The 18463-nt window shown below is 39.8% G+C and overlaps 1 protein-coding gene across 3 annotated transcripts in view; it reads left to right on the top strand.

Moving 5' to 3' along the window:
• Positions 1-4910, top strand: part of LOC121294275 (semaphorin-7A-like) — a 42391-nt gene extending 37481 nt beyond the window's left edge. For all 3 annotated transcript variants that reach the window (XM_041217841.1, XM_041217839.1, XM_041217840.1), the window contains 4 exons: positions 1303-1418; positions 1662-1807; positions 2206-2264; positions 4098-4910. In XM_041217841.1, coding sequence (XP_041073775.1) covers positions 1303-1418; positions 1662-1807; positions 2206-2264; positions 4098-4450 — 674 coding nt within the window. In that variant the 3' untranslated portion in view covers positions 4451-4910. The remainder of the gene's footprint in view (positions 1-1302; positions 1419-1661; positions 1808-2205; positions 2265-4097) is intronic.
• Positions 4911-18463: the final 13553 nt, after the last annotated feature.

The following is an 18463-nucleotide window of genomic DNA, read 5'->3' as shown; positions in this document are numbered from 1 at the left end:
CCAGGTGGGTTGATGTTGCAATATGGTGGTGTTCCAGGTGGGTTGATGTTGGAGTGTGGTGGGGTGTTCCAGGTGGGTTGATGTTGGAGTATGGTGGAGTGTTCCAGGTGGGTTGATGTTGCAGTGTGGTGGGTTGTTCCAGGTGGGTTGACATTGGAGTATGGTGGGGTGTTCCAGGAGGGCTTGATGTTGGAGTATGTTAGGGTGTTCCAGGTGGGCTTGATGTTGGAGTATGGTTGCCTAGCTCGGCCAGGGTGTCCTTGGCTCATCGACCCCTGTTGTCCGGCCGGGCGTCTACGGGGTTGCCTTTAAGTTGCCCAGAGCTGCGTTGTCTTCCGACGCTGTAGAACCTGGGTGGCTGCATGGTGAATCCGCAGTGTGTAAAGAAGTGGTCAGCTGACGGCACACGCTTCGGAGGACACCGTGTGTTCGTCTTTGCCACTCCCAAGTCAGCGCAGGGGTGGTAGCTGTGAGCTGAGCCTAAACAATAATTGGGCATTTCAAATTGGGAGAAAATAACAAAAAATAATTGGCAACAACTAAATTAAAAAAAAGAAACCCATTCAAAGTCAACTATTTATTTTTAAGACGTCATAGTGGTTTAATTAGACAGGCAGTAGTCAGTAGGTTGTGTATTTCTTATGTTGCAGAAAGACTAGAACAACTAATTCATAGTTTTAGTGTCTTGTACTGAAAAATAAAAAAAGGAAATACATAGGCTCTCCATTCCTTTACAACTAAGGTGGTTTGAGTGGAGTTATCATTCCTCGGCCTATCAGCTGCAGGACTGAAAGAGTTAAGGCACTCCTTTAGAAACATTTACCACAGTCATTTTTCAGTCTACTCTTTATAATGCTTTAAGATTCATATTTGAGATGTGCCTTACCATGTTTTCACTAAGCTGTACTATCCTGTCCCGTGCTGTACCCTGGTAAAATCACAGTACACTAAGGAACTATGAGCAATATATTTATCTAGAGTGGATGTTGTTTGAGCAGCATTCTGTTACTATGGCATCTAACGGTCTTGACCACAGTATCTGGGATATGATAGAAGTTCAAAAAATACTTAACCCAGGTTCCTCTGCTAAATGTAGACAAAGTCCAAGATTGACTGTAGTTCCCTGTTTTCAATCCCATCTTGAATGAATGATAATGACTATATAGTTTGATTGTCTGGTTCTGTGATTTATTTATTAAGTGTTTGCAATTAAATGTACTGCTGTCTGCTGCTGGTCATCTTAACGAGACAGCCATATAATGGGCCTGTTCCCGGCTAATAAATAATTCTTCTTCTTTCCAGAGAATGGCTTGATCCACAAGGTACTGGAGGTGAACTACAGTCCCTTCATTATTGCAGAGATTCATCCCTTCAAGAATGAATCTCACATCCAGTCGATGATTCTTGACTCCACAACGGTGAGTTTCCACAGTGGATCACTTACTCTTGCTGTCAGCAGTGAGCATTTGGTTTAAATGTCATTCTTAGAAAGTAGCTCTACATGATTATATTTTTATGGACACCTACATTTAGAAAGCACCGCCACAGGTTGTTATAGAAATGTGTCGGTAGGTTTGGCTTACAAACTAAATGTGACCGGAGACAAAAGCACAGAAGCCTTTCAATCACGAGTTTCTGATTTATTTTGATTTGTCTCTTAGAAAAAGCTGTATGTGGGTTCTCAGTACGAGGTGGTTGAGATTGATCTGCAGATTTGTGAGCAGTACGGCGACGGATGCGAGCAGTGTATTTTATCTCGAGATCCCTACTGCGGCTGGAGCAACAACAAGTGCACTAAAGCAGAACGGTACGTGCCAGCAGACACAAGAGATCCGCTATGGATTTTGTAAACCACAAGAACTGTACAAGCACCCCTAACCCCATCCGCTCTAAATATGTCTGTGCCTGTCACAGATTACTACACTAACAGCAAGTTTTGATAAATCTGCTACTACGAACCAGTTGGTTCAACAGGTGAACAGGTGGTCCAAGCGGCCTTCTCCTCATTTGTACATTTTCTTATAGCCTTCTAAGAAGATAAGATTTACTTTTTTATGTTTTGAAGCAGGTATTTTATAGGCTGTCAGGGTCTGATATGACTCTTGCCGCTGTTACCCACACACCAGTCCTACATTTTGGAAATCAGTACATGTAAACTTAATTAAAAGGTTATTTTAATTAAAATGTTTTTCTCTCTCTTTTTAGTGGCGCTGTTCAGCAGGTGGAGGATGGTGATCATAGCCATTGTACTCAGATTCCTAAATGTAAGCCATGCTTGTGTGACTGGATGCATATTTCAGTATTACCATTCTGTGCAATGTCTAGCTCTGGGTGTTCAGCTCTACAGACAAGCTATCCTCTCAGCTGTGATTGGTGTAACAAGGCAGTGTGCCACACTGCTGTTAACAGATCAAGATTGTGACAGCACTTGATATTGGCATCCAAAACTCCTAAACACACTGTGCACAGGTTCATGGGTTCCATCCAAGCTTAAGATATCAGAGCATGTTCTCAAAGGGTTTCCTCCAGTCCTAACATCTTGTTTTTTTGAAAGGTTATTAAAAAAAAAAAAAAAAAAAAAAAACCTGCTACAAAACTGGATCCCAAATGTCAGAATGTAACTCCAGAACTCTTCTATTGTTTTCCTGGTTCCTGGTTGTGCATGCTACAGTGAGTGGTTGAGAAGCAGGCCATACCAAACTTGAATAAAGAAACACTAAATTGTGTCTGTATTACAATCAAGACTTTTCTTTATCTTCTTTATTTTAGACACATGGTAAAATACATGTTGTTACTGAGGGTGAATAAAATAACTACATTCAGTCAACCATTGGGTGACCCAAGTAGAAGTGAGATACAGAGCAGACCCTTTTATGAACCAACCTGCTCTGGAACAAGCCTTAAAGTGCTACAGAGAAAGCTTTTTTTTCAGAAATGGTGATCTGCAATACGACTTGGTCAGCTTCATTTTATAACTCAGAGTTCATTTTTAATTAATAAGTCGTAAGACACATTAGTTGAAACAGTATTCACTACTAATGAGATTTGAATTTGGGCAAGAGCAGTAAAACACATTATTAACCAGCCAGGCACAAGGCATTTTACTTTATTACAGCAGCTTAGATTCACTTGTGTACCAGTTCTCTGTGCATGGAAGCCACATTTTCACAAAATTTCACTAGTAATCTTCAGAAACATCATGAGTACTTTAAGCATAGCTAATTTACATATCAACCCCCACCTTTCCCATTCATTTGCATGACATTGGGTGAAAAACCTGGTTTACTCAAGTAAAATAAACTGAGCGAATGGAAACCCAAAAAAGCATTTTACACAAGACATTTTTCTCGTGTAAATGTCTCGAGTTGAAAAAAAATAACTTGCATGGAAACCCCATGAATATCTTCTGAATTCACAACATCAGCTGCTTGATCCCACCTGTTCAATCAGAAACACGTCATTGATTCCTGACTCCTCTCACGAAGTTCAGCATTGCAATTGGTTTACAGACCCCTGCTTGGTTAGAGAGAAGATGCAAGATGTACAGGGGATGCACCTCCAAGCAGTATTCATATTCATGTTTATACTCAAAGTGTGCCTATGATATTGGCACACAGGACACTTTATAGCCTCGGCAGTGAAATCTCACTTAAGATTTTAATACTGGTTCTTATACCACCCTAAACCACAAAATGAATTTATTTATTTATTTATTGCTATTAGATGGGGCTTGTCATGTGTATTCATAAACCAGATCCCGTCTGTCTGAACCTGTGCAGAAGCGAGCCGGCAGGACGGGAAGATGAACCAATCAAAATGCTTTATGAGAGGAGTCGGGAACCTATGAAATGCTTCTGATTGAACTGGTTTGATTGAAGCAGCTGATGTTGTGAATTAAAAAGACGTGAAGACCTGATGCAAAACCGAGTGAATCAAAAATAATAAAACGGATTAATGACTAGGGGTATGTTAATAAAAATATCAAAACAATTGTGATTATGCTGAAAATACTATTGCAGGAATACCTTAGACAAAGCAGAAAGCTCGGGAAGGTAATGTTCAGTGAAACTTTAACTCTGTCTTTTCTTCTGTTTTAGTTGAACATTATCGATCCCAGAGGGGAAACCCTGAAGACCTGCAGCTGAAAAGCATTGCACCCCTGTCTGCCCCCTACTTCCTATCCTGTCCCATGACCTCCCATCATGCCTCATACTCCTGGCACCATAACAACAGGTCCATTGACTGCCAGTTCAGCAAATCGAACTGCCTCCACCTGATTGAAAGAATGACACCAGTCCTCTACGGAAAGTATCAGTGCTTTGCTGTGGAAAAGGGATACCAACGACTGGTGACAGAATACACACTGGTGCCCAGTTCAGGAAGAACAGCGCTCAGCTCCAAGGTGCAAGTCCTGGGGACCATCATTCTGCTCATGGTGCTCATTCTCTGAAGAGGGAAGGACTGGCTGTGCTTCTGCTGCTGTACTCCTTTAACACCCACTGAATTGAAGGGAAACTACCAACAGCACGTTTACAGGCATTTAAATTCGGATTACTCATTAAACAGAATATTCAGCATATGTCCAGTAGTATGTGCCAGTAGTATGTGGAATACCAGCAGTCCCTTGTGCTGTAGGTAGCACACTGATGGAATTGCTAAAGAAGTGACAGACATGCTATTAGAAGTAGTGAAAGTAGAATTTACAGTTACTTAAAAGAGAGAAATATATATATATATATTCACATACTTCAATTTTTGACAGCAAATACATATTTGACTTGTATTTTTCTTACAAGGTCTCCATGACCTGTCCGTTCTTTAAATGTTGCTGTTGATTTAAATCTGGTAGTTTAAACATTTACAGAAAATGTAAACCTGGCTTTGAACAAGCACCTTTAGTGAGCAGCTCATAGGAGACACGATTTCAAGTGTACACATGTTTTATATATATCATATTATAATATAATATATATATATATATATATATATATATATATATATATATATATATTAGTAACGTGTGCATATATATATATATAATATATATATATATATATATATATATATATATATATATATACACACACACACACACACACACACACACACACACACACACACACAGCAGTGCACTCTGTTTATAAGAATCACTGATATAAGAATCAACCACATATAGTGATCAAAACCACTGGGACAAAATAATTCCTATACTAACCAATGTAAATTCTCTGCTTGTAAGAATCAAGCAATCCGCTTACATTTTGGGTCAAACTGACTACATGTAATACAATACTTGATCAACAGCCAATAAAGCCATTTTTGAAATTGAGTTTGATCACATCTCTTGTATAAGGCACATATGCAGCGTGGATAGTGCAATGATGCAGGAAACACTGCATTGTATGTAATCAAACGTGATTGCGCCACTGCATTGTGCAGGTATGTATTTTTGTTCTCTGTTAGTGAAAAGGTGTTTCATTAAAGTGAATAAACATTCATTGAGTACATACTGAGTGCAACAGTATTACTGTATGATATGCACGTAGAGGGAGTGGGATTTCTGCATGGTGAAGAAGAGAACATAAGAACATAAGAAAGTTTACAAACGAGAGGAGAAAATTGAGTTGTCTCCAATTTTTTACCCCTGTTTTCTCCCCAATTTAGTATGCCCAATTATTATCTGTATCCATGGCTCACTGTTTGCAACCCCCCTGCCGACTTGGGGAACAGAGGCTGGAGCACACATCCTCTGAAACATGCTCCTGCAAATCTGTAATTTTTTGCACTGTGAATCCACAGTGAGGCCACCAGACTTATAGTGCTGGAGGACAACACAGATCTGGCAGCTACACTGCAGAACCACAGGCGCCCTATTGGGGACTCGGGAGCCCCGGACCTGTTACGTTTGATGAAAATCAAACACTGCATTCCAAAGTAAGAACCTCATACTAACGGTCAAGCATGGTGGTGGTAGTGTCATGATTTGGGGATGCTTTGCTGCATCAGGGCCTGGACGACTTGCCATCATTGAAGGAACTATGAATTCTGCTCTGTATCAGAGAATTCTACAGGAGAATGTCAGGCCATCTGTCCGTGAGCTGAAGCTGAAGCGCAGCTGAGTCATGCAGCAAGACAATGATCCGAAACACACAAGCAAGTCTACATCAGAATGGTTGAGGAACAAGAAATTTAAAGTTTTGGAATGGTCTACTCAAAGTCCAGACCTAAATCCCACTGAGATGTTGTGGTAGGACCCGAAACTAGCAGTTTATGCTCGAAAACCCACAAAGCAGTTGTGAATGAAGGGGTGGGCCAAAATTCCTCCATGACACTGTGAGAGACTGATCAATAACTACAGAAAGCATTTGGTTGCAGTTATTGCTGCTAAAGGTGGCGTAACCAGTTATTGAGTCTAAGGGGGCGATTACTTTTTCACACGGGGGCATTGGGTGTTGCATAACTTTCTTTAATAAATAAATGACTATCAAAATTTTGTTATTTGTTCACTCAGGGTCCCTTTTATCTAATATTAGATTTTGGTTGAAGATCTGATAACAGTTCTACAGTATCTAAAATATACAAAAATGCCAAAAAACAGACTGGGCAAATACTTTTTCACGGCACTGTATTTGCATTGTTTATTTCAATCTTTTTTTTATAAACAAGTCAAATAGTAAATGTGTGATTGTTTATCATTGTTATATATCAAGTTTTATAATTAATAGATTCAATGTATATCGCTTTGAATAAAGTGTGATTGTTTATCATTGTTATATAGTAATAAAAATATTTAAATACAATGCATTTGAATAAAGGTACACTGCATGTGGCCTTGCAAATGTATCTTTTAATAACATAGTCAATTATTATTCCCTTTTTTGTATTTGATGCATTGATGGTTTTGTAAATGTATGTACAGCTGTATTATTTATTTTTTTATATTCTGTTTTTTTGAAAAACTGGAAAATCAATAAACTTTTTTTTTAATTATGAAATCAATAATAGGTGTAAAATAAGATACGTACTTAAAATGCTGTTTGGACATTACAGAACTTACCGGTATGTTAAAACAGCACTGTTTATAAATTATGTTAGCAATCTACTTTTAGGGAGTCTTCAGAAATCCAGGTCTTTATCATCCAGACTGAAGCAGGAGGGGCAGACTTAGGACTCTGCTAATGGGAGTGCCCTCCCACTGCCAAGCTGAAGGGAATCACCATTAAAGGCTACAAGTTACAGAGCTGTCTGAGAGGAAGACAAGTACTCTCTCTGTCAGTGGAAGAACTCAGACTGTTTCTAATTCAATACCCTTGCAAAGAGCCTCCCTGCCTGCCAGTCTATGACTGTTGTGACTTCATGGGCAACATCTGAAAATAGGGAACAAAATCAAGACGATAATGAACACAGAGGGTTTTGTTTATTCAAATAAGGTACAGATTAGACCAGCCCAACCCCTGCTGTAGTTCAAAGGAGTTCCACAGGATCTTCAGTGTCCACTGAGGAGACGTCTCCTCGGAAGCTGGGTTCCTCCTGTCAACATGAGGGGTTGGGTGAGCTGCAGACCAGAGCAGAGTGCTCCCTACTCAGCATACCCACTCCCTGAGGTTCCATAGATTACTATCAGCTAATGAAGAGTGCTCCCAACTCAGCTTACCCACTCCCTGTGGTTCCATAGATTACTGTCAGCTAAATACTGCCCAGGTCCAGCTTGGCCTGGAATTACAGCAAACCCCCTTAACGTTTTTCTTGAAATGATTATTTTGTATTATTTTTATTTTGTCAATATATTCATGGTACTCCAATGCTTTCTGATGTGGCCCGCAGGGCTCCAATACATGGTCCAACCTGGTCTGTACATATACTGTAGCAGGGCAGGGGCCCTGCAAGTGTAAAGTGTAAAAACCTCCCTGCCAAGATAATAGTTTTTGTTTAATTTCATTGTTTAATTTATGTAATTGTTTTATTGTTTTGGCAGCTGGCCTCGTTATTGTTATTAGAACCAGCTGCCAATACCTGTTTCTCTGGGGCATATAAACCCCAGAGTTAGTTTATTTTGGGCTGCTGTTATTAGAGAGGATACAGCCCAGATACAGCCCTAAACCAGGACGAGTAGTGCCCAGGAAGTTTTCTGTGAGTACAATTGTGTAACTTGCAACGCTGTACCTTAGGTTTTATTTGTATTGTTGTTTTGACAGGTAAACAGCTTAGCCATCCTGCTATGGTTCCTGACAAAAGTGTTTAGTTAGTGCTCCAAGGTGAAGCTAGGTTTGTGTTTTATTTATTTTGTATTATTAGAATTGGATGTAAAAGCGCTGAAAAAAAGTTCAAGTCTTTGGGTCATGTTTTTATAGGGGCACGAACCCAAAATACGGCCATTCCTAATATACAGTGCCTCTAGAAAGTCTACACCCTCTTGAACTTTGTTCACATTTTGTTGTGTCAGTGCCTCAGAGTTTCATACATTTAAATGAGGATTTTTTCCACTTATCTACACACCATACTCCACACTGTTAAGGGGTCAAAAGTTTTTATTGAGAAAAAAATAAAATATTAAAAATACAAAACAGAAAGATAATAATTGAATTACAGCTGTGAGTCTGTTGGGATAGGTCTCTACCAACTTTGCACACCTAGATTTGGCAATATTTGACCATTCTTTACAAAACTGTTCAAGCTCTGTCAACTTCCTTGGGGAGTGTTTTGGCCGCTTTGGGTCATTGTCATGCTGAAAGGTGAACATCCATCCCAGTTTCAGCTTTCTTGCAGAGGGCAGCAGGTTTTCCTTAATCTCTTAAACCCCCAGCCTCCCACAGGCAATTTCCCCCTGGAGGGCTATGGCTATGGCCCATAAATCACATTATCTTCCAAAGTATAGACAGCACAGGCATAGTTCAGGGCTTGAGTTCAAGGTACCCCCCTGGCCATTAGGACTAAAACTCAGATTTGATATAAGTCTTACTCAGTACCACACTGGAAGGAGATATCCAGAATGTAGCACATGAAAAGAGCCATATTTTTTTTCCAGTGCTTCTCCAACATGTCTACTACACTGGATAAAAATTTGAAACTGATTGAATAAAGGGATCAAATTCTACAAGAGTTTTTACAAAGCTAGGCCCAAGGGTCCCCAAACCTCTCCAAAAATGAATATTGTGTAAATCTTTATGGCCAGTCATACACTAGTTGCTTGAGCAAGATCTAAAAGGGAGGTTACCTTCTGGCACCTCACATGCTATACATTGCTACATAAAATAGATTTTGAAATCCTCTTTTTTTTTTACTTATTTGTCAAATATTTCATTCAAAAGGTGGCTTTTTTGGAGAGCTGTGGGGTGCCCGAAATATATCCATGATAAGTATGCATGACAAATACTCTCAGTTCATATGCCACAACTGTCAGGCACATTGCTCTCGCATAACTGTATGTTTGTGCAGGAGAATGTTGCTACTGAGATTTTTTTGTAGCTCTGAATTTTCAGTACCTGACTGCATTACTTGCTTGAAAGTATGTAAATGTCAAGAAGCAAAATAATGAGTTTTTTTTTTTTTTTCAAAATAAAGTGGTTACACTCATTCAAGCACTGCTGATACGTGAACATATGTTTATTATTGGATAAAGGCATCTGCTAAGTGTCTATAATAATAATAATAATAATAATAATAATAATAATAATAATAATAATAATAATAATAATAATAATAATATTGTAGACACCTTTGCTGCTCTAAATCAGGCTGCCAGACTGAAAACACCTCAGGTTGCATTTTCTAATAACATTTACAGTAAAAATGCATATTGAAAATTACACATTAATAATAATAATAATAATAATAATAATAATAATAATAATAATAATAATAATAATAATAAATGTAGTGTGGATCCATTATACTTACAAATTCTGAAGAGGCTCCAATCCATCTTCAAATGCTGCTTTACAGACGCTGAATCAGCGCTCTCCAACCCAGAAAGTCATTTCGCCGTCACTTTTACTATTATCCATCTCCTCCAAAACTTCAAAAAGACTGAATCGACTTCTTTTGGGATGCTTTTGAACACTGCTCGCCATTTCGTTCGATTTTATAAATTTTACAAACCTTGATCCTATGTGCGTAACACTGCGCTCTCGCTTGCAAATATGTGTCTTCTTTACATACGAACATTGATTACTCTTCAATGGATTAGGCTACAAACAAAGTCAAGGTATGAATGGACAGCTGTGACCTCCCCTACAATGTGATCAGGGAGATTTCACCATCAACAGATACATGTAAGGCCAGAGCAGCGAAACGCACAGCTAGTCGATCATCGGAGTTGTTTTTGCACCGTGAGGTACTAAATACATTGAGAAGGGAATATCTTAGTGGTGAAATGGCGAATTCGAAAAATTCTTTGCTGTTTGACGGTAGGAAAACAACGTTTTTGATATTGAGTCAAATTTTTTTGCTGTTTTGCTTTTGTAATAATATTACTGATAATTTTTGAAATATAATGTGTAATTGCAGTACCGATGTTCCGCCCACGGAACAGAGGGACATAAGAGGTTAAGGACTTCTCTGTACTTTGCTTCATTCATTTACCCTTCTGTCTTGACAAGTGCTCCAGTCCCTGTCAATGAGAAACATTCCCATAACATGATGCTGCCACCACCATGCTTCACAGTAGGGATGGTGTACTTTGGGTGATGCGCTGTGTTGGGTTTGCGCCAAACATAACGCTTTGCATTTAGGCCAAAAAGTTCCATTTTATTTTCGTCAGACCACAAAACTTTTTTGCACATGGCTACATGCTTCAAACAGGATTCAAGGTGGAATTTCTTGAGTAATGGTTTCCTTCTTGCCACCCTACCATACATGCCAGATTTGTGTGTGCTTGGGATATTGTTGTCACATGCACACTTTGACCAGAACTTTTTGGTGATTTTCAAGGTTATTACTTTTTTCAACGATTTTTCTATTTTCCTTGCTGTCAAAATGTCGGAGCATAAGAAAGAAATGGCTTCTCTGGTTTCCGGCTTTCACATCAGGAAACCTGAGAAACAGTACAATCTCTAAGAACAGACATAGTTTGAGGGGAGTGCTGGTCTGACCTGGACAGTCTGTGAATTTGCATCTGTGTCCAGGTGGCAGGATTTAAAAATGTCATGCTCAATTTCAGGCTGTGATCTAAGCCATAAGGACTCTGAGCTCCTCCTCAGAAAACTTTTCTTTTGTTTTCCGTGAGCCAAGAGGAATTTACTGCCCTTCCTCGGACATATTTGTTTGTTTGGTTTGATTTTCATGCTCCACAAATCTCATACAGCACCAACTGCTCTCTGTATTCCTAACTCCCCTCACCTCTGGGCTGTAAGTGCAGCTGCTAAATACCCCGATGCACAGGCGGCGCTCACTGCGACCCTCACTATCATGATTCCAGCTCAATCATTATTTGTGCGTGTTGAGTAATTTGCATTCCTCTTAAGCTTACACAGGCTGCAGTACAAAATAATGGTCTGGCCGCTAGGCAATTTGGATCTTGCAGCTGCAATTGTTTGCACTATGCCGGTTCTTACATCAGCTCCTTTGTGCATTAAAGAATTTAAGTGTCAGCCAGAGCACCATTCATTACCTGTGCTGTTATTAGCCTTCAGTCTTGTGACCAAATCATCTGGCTTCCAGCTGACAAGCTTTATTGTTGATAATCTCTTAAATAAAGAACAAAGGGTGAAAGGTAAATCCTTCAGTAACAATATTGACAGAGAAGGTGTGTTTGATTTGCACAAGCAACACAATGAAATTATACTTAGAAGTTGTAACCATGTGCATTATAGTTTACAAATTTTTGTATTTAAGTGTTTTTTTAATTATGTATAATTGGTGTTTACCTATTGTGAACTGATGGTAGTGTGCTGCCCAATAAGATGGGTTTTCCTGGTGCAGACACGCAGCGCTCTCAGGTGAATAATTTCTGGTGGAGCAAAACAGCTACACAGGTAAGTAGCAGTTGATAACTCCCTCTGATGGAGCAGAACAGGTACACAGTAAGTAGCAGTTGAGAGCTCCTTCTGCGGGAACAGAACAGGTACACAGGTAAGTAGCAGTTGATAGCTCCCTCTGCGGGAGCAGAACAGGTACACAGGTAAGTAGCAGTTGACAGCTCAATCTGGTGGAGCAGAACAGGTTCACAGGTAAGTAGCAGTTGATAACTCCCTCTGATGGAGCAGAACAGGTACACAGGTAAGTAGCAGTTGATAGCTCAATCTGGTGGAGCAGAACAGGTACACAGGTAAGTAGCAGTTGAGAGCTCCTTCTGATGGAGCAGAGCAGGTACACAGATAAGTAGCAGTTGATAACTCCCTCTGATGGAGCAGAACAGGCACTCAGGTAAGTAGCAGTTGATAGCTCCCTCTGATGGAGCAGAGCAGGTACACAGGTAAGTAGCAGTTGAGAGCTCCTTCTGATGGAGCAGAACAGGTACACAGGTAAATAGAAGTTGATAGCTCAATCTGGTGGAGCAGAACAAGTGCACAGGTAACTAGCAGTTGATAACTCCCTCTGATGGAGCAGAACAGGTACACAGGTAAGTAGCAGTTGATAGCTCAATCTGGTGGAGCAGAACAGGTACACAGGTAAGTAGCAGTTGAGAGCTCCTTCTGATGGAGCAGAGCAGGTACACAGATAAGTAGCAGTTGATAGCTCCCTCTGATGGAGCAGAACAGGTGCACAGGTAACTAGCAGTTGATAACTCCCTCTGATGGAGCAGAACAGGTACACAGGTAAGTAGCAGTTGAGAGCTCCTTCTGGTGGAGCAGAACAGGTACACAGGTAGGTAGCAGTTGATAGATCCCTCTGCGGGAACAGAACAGGTACACAGGTAAGTAGCAGTTGATAGCTCAATCTGGTGGAGCAGAACAGGTACACAGGTAAGTAGCAGTTGATAACTCCCTCTGATGGAGCAGAGCAGGTACACCAGGTAGGTAGCAGTTGATAGCTGCCTCTGGTGAAGCAGAACAGGTACACATGGAAGTCCGGCGACAAGCAAGTGAACAGAGTGTCCCACTGGAACAACAGGGTTTTAAGTTTCCACAACAAGAATGTCTGAAATGGTGTAACAGCGTCTTACTCCAGTATATCAGTTCAAGAGGGAAGACCAACCCCCACAGACATCACAGACTATAACCAAGGTGGTGGTGAACAATCAACAGTCCTTTCCAACAAACAGGCCCTTGTCGTTTGTATTAAGTTGAGCGTGTGATATTACACCGCAAGCAGGGTTCATTCAACAACTTCACATTGGTAATAAAGAATTCAAAAATAAACAGCGCATTGGTCAAACAAAAACAAAACACACTCACAAAACAACACGTCTCAAAACAGAGATTTTCCTAAAGCTGCACTTATACTTTCAGGTACTAGTAGTACTAAATCGCGTACTTAGCATTTTTCTTTCCTGAAAATTCCAACCAACAAAGTGAAAAAGATTCCAAAAAGATGTTCTGCGCTGAACAGTCAGGTAAGTGTTCCTCACAGCTACAACACACTGCTACAGCTACAACTACAGCACAGTTACCAACCACCCCGACTGTTCTGCCCGGCTTTCTTTTAGGCTGCCCAACCCCGCCTATTCCTTAACAAGGGCACTTAGCTTCCTGGGATTGTGTTGTTTTTTGTACTGCAAAACCATTCCTTAAAGGGCTTGCCGCCTTTTTCTTACACTGTATAAGTGATCATACTTATATGTGCTACTTGAGCAAATAGGCCATGTACAGTTTGGCCACGACAGTAGGGGTGCTGCAGGGGGGGTGAGAGACTCATATTGTCTTTGTCTGTGTCAAACAGAAACGAACCAGGAGGTGCTGAAGGCATGGTGAAGTCACACACGAGGATATGGGATCCAAACCTTGCTGTGCCATGAACAAAGGCTTTAGGACTGTGTGCAATATAGAAAAGCATAATTCCAAACCTTGCTGTGCCATGAACACTGGCTTCAGGGCTGTATGCAATGTAGAAAAGCATGTTGATCAGTTTTGGGACTATGTGCACTACAGAAACAAAATGAACAAGCTGCTTGTGTAGGTTGATACGTATGCATGTGTGTGTGTGTGTGTGTGTGTGTGTGTGTGTTGGAATTAACAGCAATAGCTTCAAATCTCATGCCTGGCCCTAGACTGCTGTTTCATGTTAATGTGCCGCGTGGTACCCAAAGTGTATCTGGGTAATTTGTTTTGGATGGCACTAATTTTCTATATTATCTTTGCATCCCTTTATGCACATGTAAATAATGTATTTGGACTGAATCCTTGGCCCTTGTTGGTTACCCTGGTCACAACCATGTATTTTCTCTCAATCCAGTTTATTTAATTTGATTTTAGCAATGGAACAAAGCTGCTACCAGCACCTCACGATCAAACCCAAAGCTAAACTACACTTAACGATACTGGCAATAGAAGGGTGGTGACAACCCTGTCCACACAGGATTAATTTAGAGGCGTTAGTTCCGGTTCATCTGAAGCGTTGCTTTTTTCACTTGTTTTTTTGATACAGAGGAAATTTGCAAAAAAGCAAGTAGGTGTTAATGTCAAACCGAGCTGCAAGATATAAACGACAAACCACATACATGCAGAGGGTCCTCATAGTCTTGCCTTATGAGGCCCAATTTTATTTCATGTTTCATTTTTGCTGGGCCAACTGTGCATGAGATCTTTACATAACATCAGCACAAATCATTAGTATTTATCATGAAACCACTCCAAACTAGCTTTAATAAGAAAGTATTCAAGCAAGAGTCCTTGACAGCTGCTTGCATTCTGCCAAGATAAAGTACTAATCCTCTTGATCCAAAATTCATTGAAGTTGTAAGTTGAGCACAAGAAAAATAGTGTGAATTAGTACCTGTGTTACACGTGCTTGGTATTTACTTTGTGATTACAGACTTAATTCCTTGTCAATACAGTTGTCAGCGTGTAAGGCATCAAATAATTGGATGGGGTTTGAAAAAAACATGTTCACATTAGCTAGTGAATTCCAAGTTTGTGAGTGGAGAAGCATTTGTGTGCAAAAATGGTATAAGAAATCAGATGACAAACATTACTGCGTAAAGAACTGCTTGCAAGTTACAGCAGTGCCCTTGCTGCGTAACATTATATACAGACAGTGACTCCAGGTTCAAAGAGCAATATTATTAAAAGAGACGGCCATAATTAAAACAATTACAACTCCCAGTCACGAAATCATGCAGTTTACTCTTAAATTGCAATAAAGATATCTGGGTCTGCAGCTTTAGTTTGGCCTGAAACTCATTCCAGGACCATGGGGCATAATAAGCAAAGGATCCTTTACCAGCCTCAGTATGCACATTTGGGATTTTAAAATGCAAAAAAGAATGAAATCTGAGGCTATGGTTACTATGGGAAGCTATAAGGTATTCACTTAAATAAGTATGTTCATATAATTTACATTGAATAGCCTTATATACCAGTGCTTCAACCTGCGTAAAGTCCAGCCTTCCAAATCGTATTATATACAATGATGAGTATTAAATCTTGTATTTGTGTTGTACCTGAATGCTGCATGATATAATGAGTCCAGTTTACCTAAAGTTGATGGTGATGCAAACCTATATACTGCATCACCATAGCCAATTTGCAGCAAAAACATACAAGCAATAAGCTTCTTTTTTTGTTTCCATAACATATATAACATGTTCATATCATAGAGATATTTATTGCATATTCCCATGCCCAACAGACGAGTGTGGAAACATGCACTCACCTCTGTCCAGCACACTGCCTTCCTTCTGTTCCTTTATACGGTCCTATTAATAAATAGAAACATGAGATGCAAATGTATTCTAGGTGGATATTCTATATCCACGTAGCGCAATCACATTTGAATTGGGCGAAAGCCCTAATTCGTCTGAATATACCAATATCTGCGCGATAATTGCAATGCGCTAGGTCCAATAACTGCATACCGCTGGCTCAAATAGTGTCAGAGTAACAGTTCACTCCGGAGTTGGGTACAACAGTATAGAACCCGAACCCCCCCCCCCACACCAGATGGGAGGATCAGTTATGTGTTTTATCACTGTATTGATATGAAGGACAGGGTAGTGTGTTTACATATACAGTTATATGTGTTCTTCACTGCTCCACAGGCATATCAGCCTCCTACATGTACCATCAAAGTATGGAAATGTAAATTGAGACAAGAATGAAGAGGGGAGGGGGGTCCTGCCTGTTATCTTTGCTGTGTGTTGCCACACATCTGTAAATTAATTGTATAAATACATCATACACCCCTCTTGTGGCCCATTGGTTTACTTGGCTATCCCATAGGTTTCTGTGCATTACGGGTGAGAGGTGGGCAGCTGCAGTTAACATATTCCTAAAATCAGACAGGTGATACAATCAACCAATCAAAGACCTGTATTTTCATTGCAGCAGTCCAATCATAAGTTAGCTGAGACGGGACAAACAGTTCTGCTAACTGTAATTTCTGGCCATTTTTATGCAGCTGTCCAGTTTGCATGAATGTCGGTGTTGCTAATTTTACAGAAACTGTTCATGTTTGAGAAATCATAGTAGGCTACAATTACCATTTAGGAGCGTATTTAGAATTAATGACGATTCTTAAAAAAAATGGCATAACTAAAAAAATCCATTCCTGTGACACTCAAAACCTTACAATCTGGGCTTAATCATGATGTTCAAATGGGTGAGTAGAATGAATAACATAGCGCATTTCTGTGTATTGTGTATATAAAAATGCTTGATTGATGTTTACTTTGCAAGTGAATGACACCGTTATATTTACAAATCACAGAGTGTGCTATCACAACGTATATATAAAAAAAAAAAAAATCAGAAAAAAAAGACAGTATCCAAAGCCTTTTTTTAGAACATAAGAACATAAGAAAGTTTACAAACGAGAGGAGGCTCGTTTGGTTGTTAGTAGCTTATTGATCCCAGAATCTCATCAAGCAGCTTCTTGAAGGATCCCAGGGTGTCAGCTTCAATAACATTACTGGGGAGTTGATTCCAGACTCTCACAATTCTCTGTGTAAAAAAGTGCCTCCTATTTTCTGTTCTGAATGCCCCTTTGCCTAATCTCCATTTGTGACCCCTGGTCCTTGTTTCTTTTTTCAGGCTGAAAAAGTCCCTTGAGTCGACACTGTCAATACCTTTTAGAATTTTGAATGCTTGAATTAGGTCGCCACTTAGTCTTCTTTGTTCAAGACTGAACAGATTCAATTCTTTTAGCCTGTCTGCATATGACATGCCTTTTAAGCCCGGAATAATTCTGGTCGCTCTTCTTTGCACTCTTTCTAGAGCAGCAATACCTTTTTTATAGCGAGGTGACCAGAACTGCACACAATATTCAAGATGAGGTCTTACTAGTGCATTGTACAGTTTTAATATTACTTCCCTTGATTTAAATTCAACACTTTTCACAATGTATCTGAGCACCTTGTTAGCTTTTTTATAGCTTTCCCACATTGTCTAGATGAAGACATTTCTGAGTCAACAAAAACTCCTAGGTCTTTTTCATAGATTCCTTCTCCAATTTCAATATCTCCCATATGATATTTATAATGTACATTTTTATTTCCTGTGTGCAGTACCTTACACTTTTCTCTATTAAATGTCATTTGCCATGTGTCTGCCCAGTTCTGAATCTTGTCTAGATCATTTTGAATGACCTTTGCTGCTGCAACAGTGTTTGCCACTCCTCCTACTTTTGTGTTATCTGCAAATTTAACAAGTTTGCTTACTATACCAGAATCTAAATCATTAATGTAGATTAGGAATAGCAGAGGACCTAATACTGATCCCTGTGGTACGCCACTGGTTACCACACTCCATTCTGAGGAATTTCCTCTAATAAGTACTTTCTGTTTTCTACATGTTAACCACTCCCTAATCCATGTACATGTGTTTCCTTGAATCCCAACTGCGTTCAGTTTGAGAATTAATCTTTTGTGCGGGACTTTGTCAAAAGCTTTCTGGAAATCTAAATAAACCATGTCATATGCTTTGCAATTATCCATTATCGATGTTGCATCCTCAAAAAAATCAAGCAGGTTAGTTAGACACGATCTCCCTTTCCTAAAACCATGTTGACTGTCTCCCAGGACCCTGTTACCATATAGGTAATTTTCCATTTTGGATCTTAGTATAGTTTCCATAAGTTTGCATATAATAGAAGTCAGGCTTACTGGTCTGTAGTTACCTGGTTCAGTTTTGTTTCCCTTTTTGTGGATCGGTATTACGTTTGCAATTTTCCAGTCTGTCGGTACCACCCCTGTGTCAAGAGACTGCTGCATGATCTTGGTTAGCGGTTTGTAAATTACTTCTTTCATTTCTTTGAGTACTACTGGGAGGATCTCATCTGGCCCAGGGGATTTGTTTATTTTAAGAGCTCCTAGTCCCTTTAACACTTCTGCCTCAGTTATGCTAAAGTTTTTTAAAACTGGATAGGAACT

The sequence above is a fragment of the Polyodon spathula genome, chromosome 19 (assembly GCF_017654505.1).
Source record: "Polyodon spathula isolate WHYD16114869_AA chromosome 19, ASM1765450v1, whole genome shotgun sequence".
Lineage (NCBI taxonomy): Eukaryota > Metazoa > Chordata > Actinopteri > Acipenseriformes > Polyodontidae > Polyodon > Polyodon spathula.
This window is presented reverse-complemented; position numbering and strand designations above follow the sequence as displayed.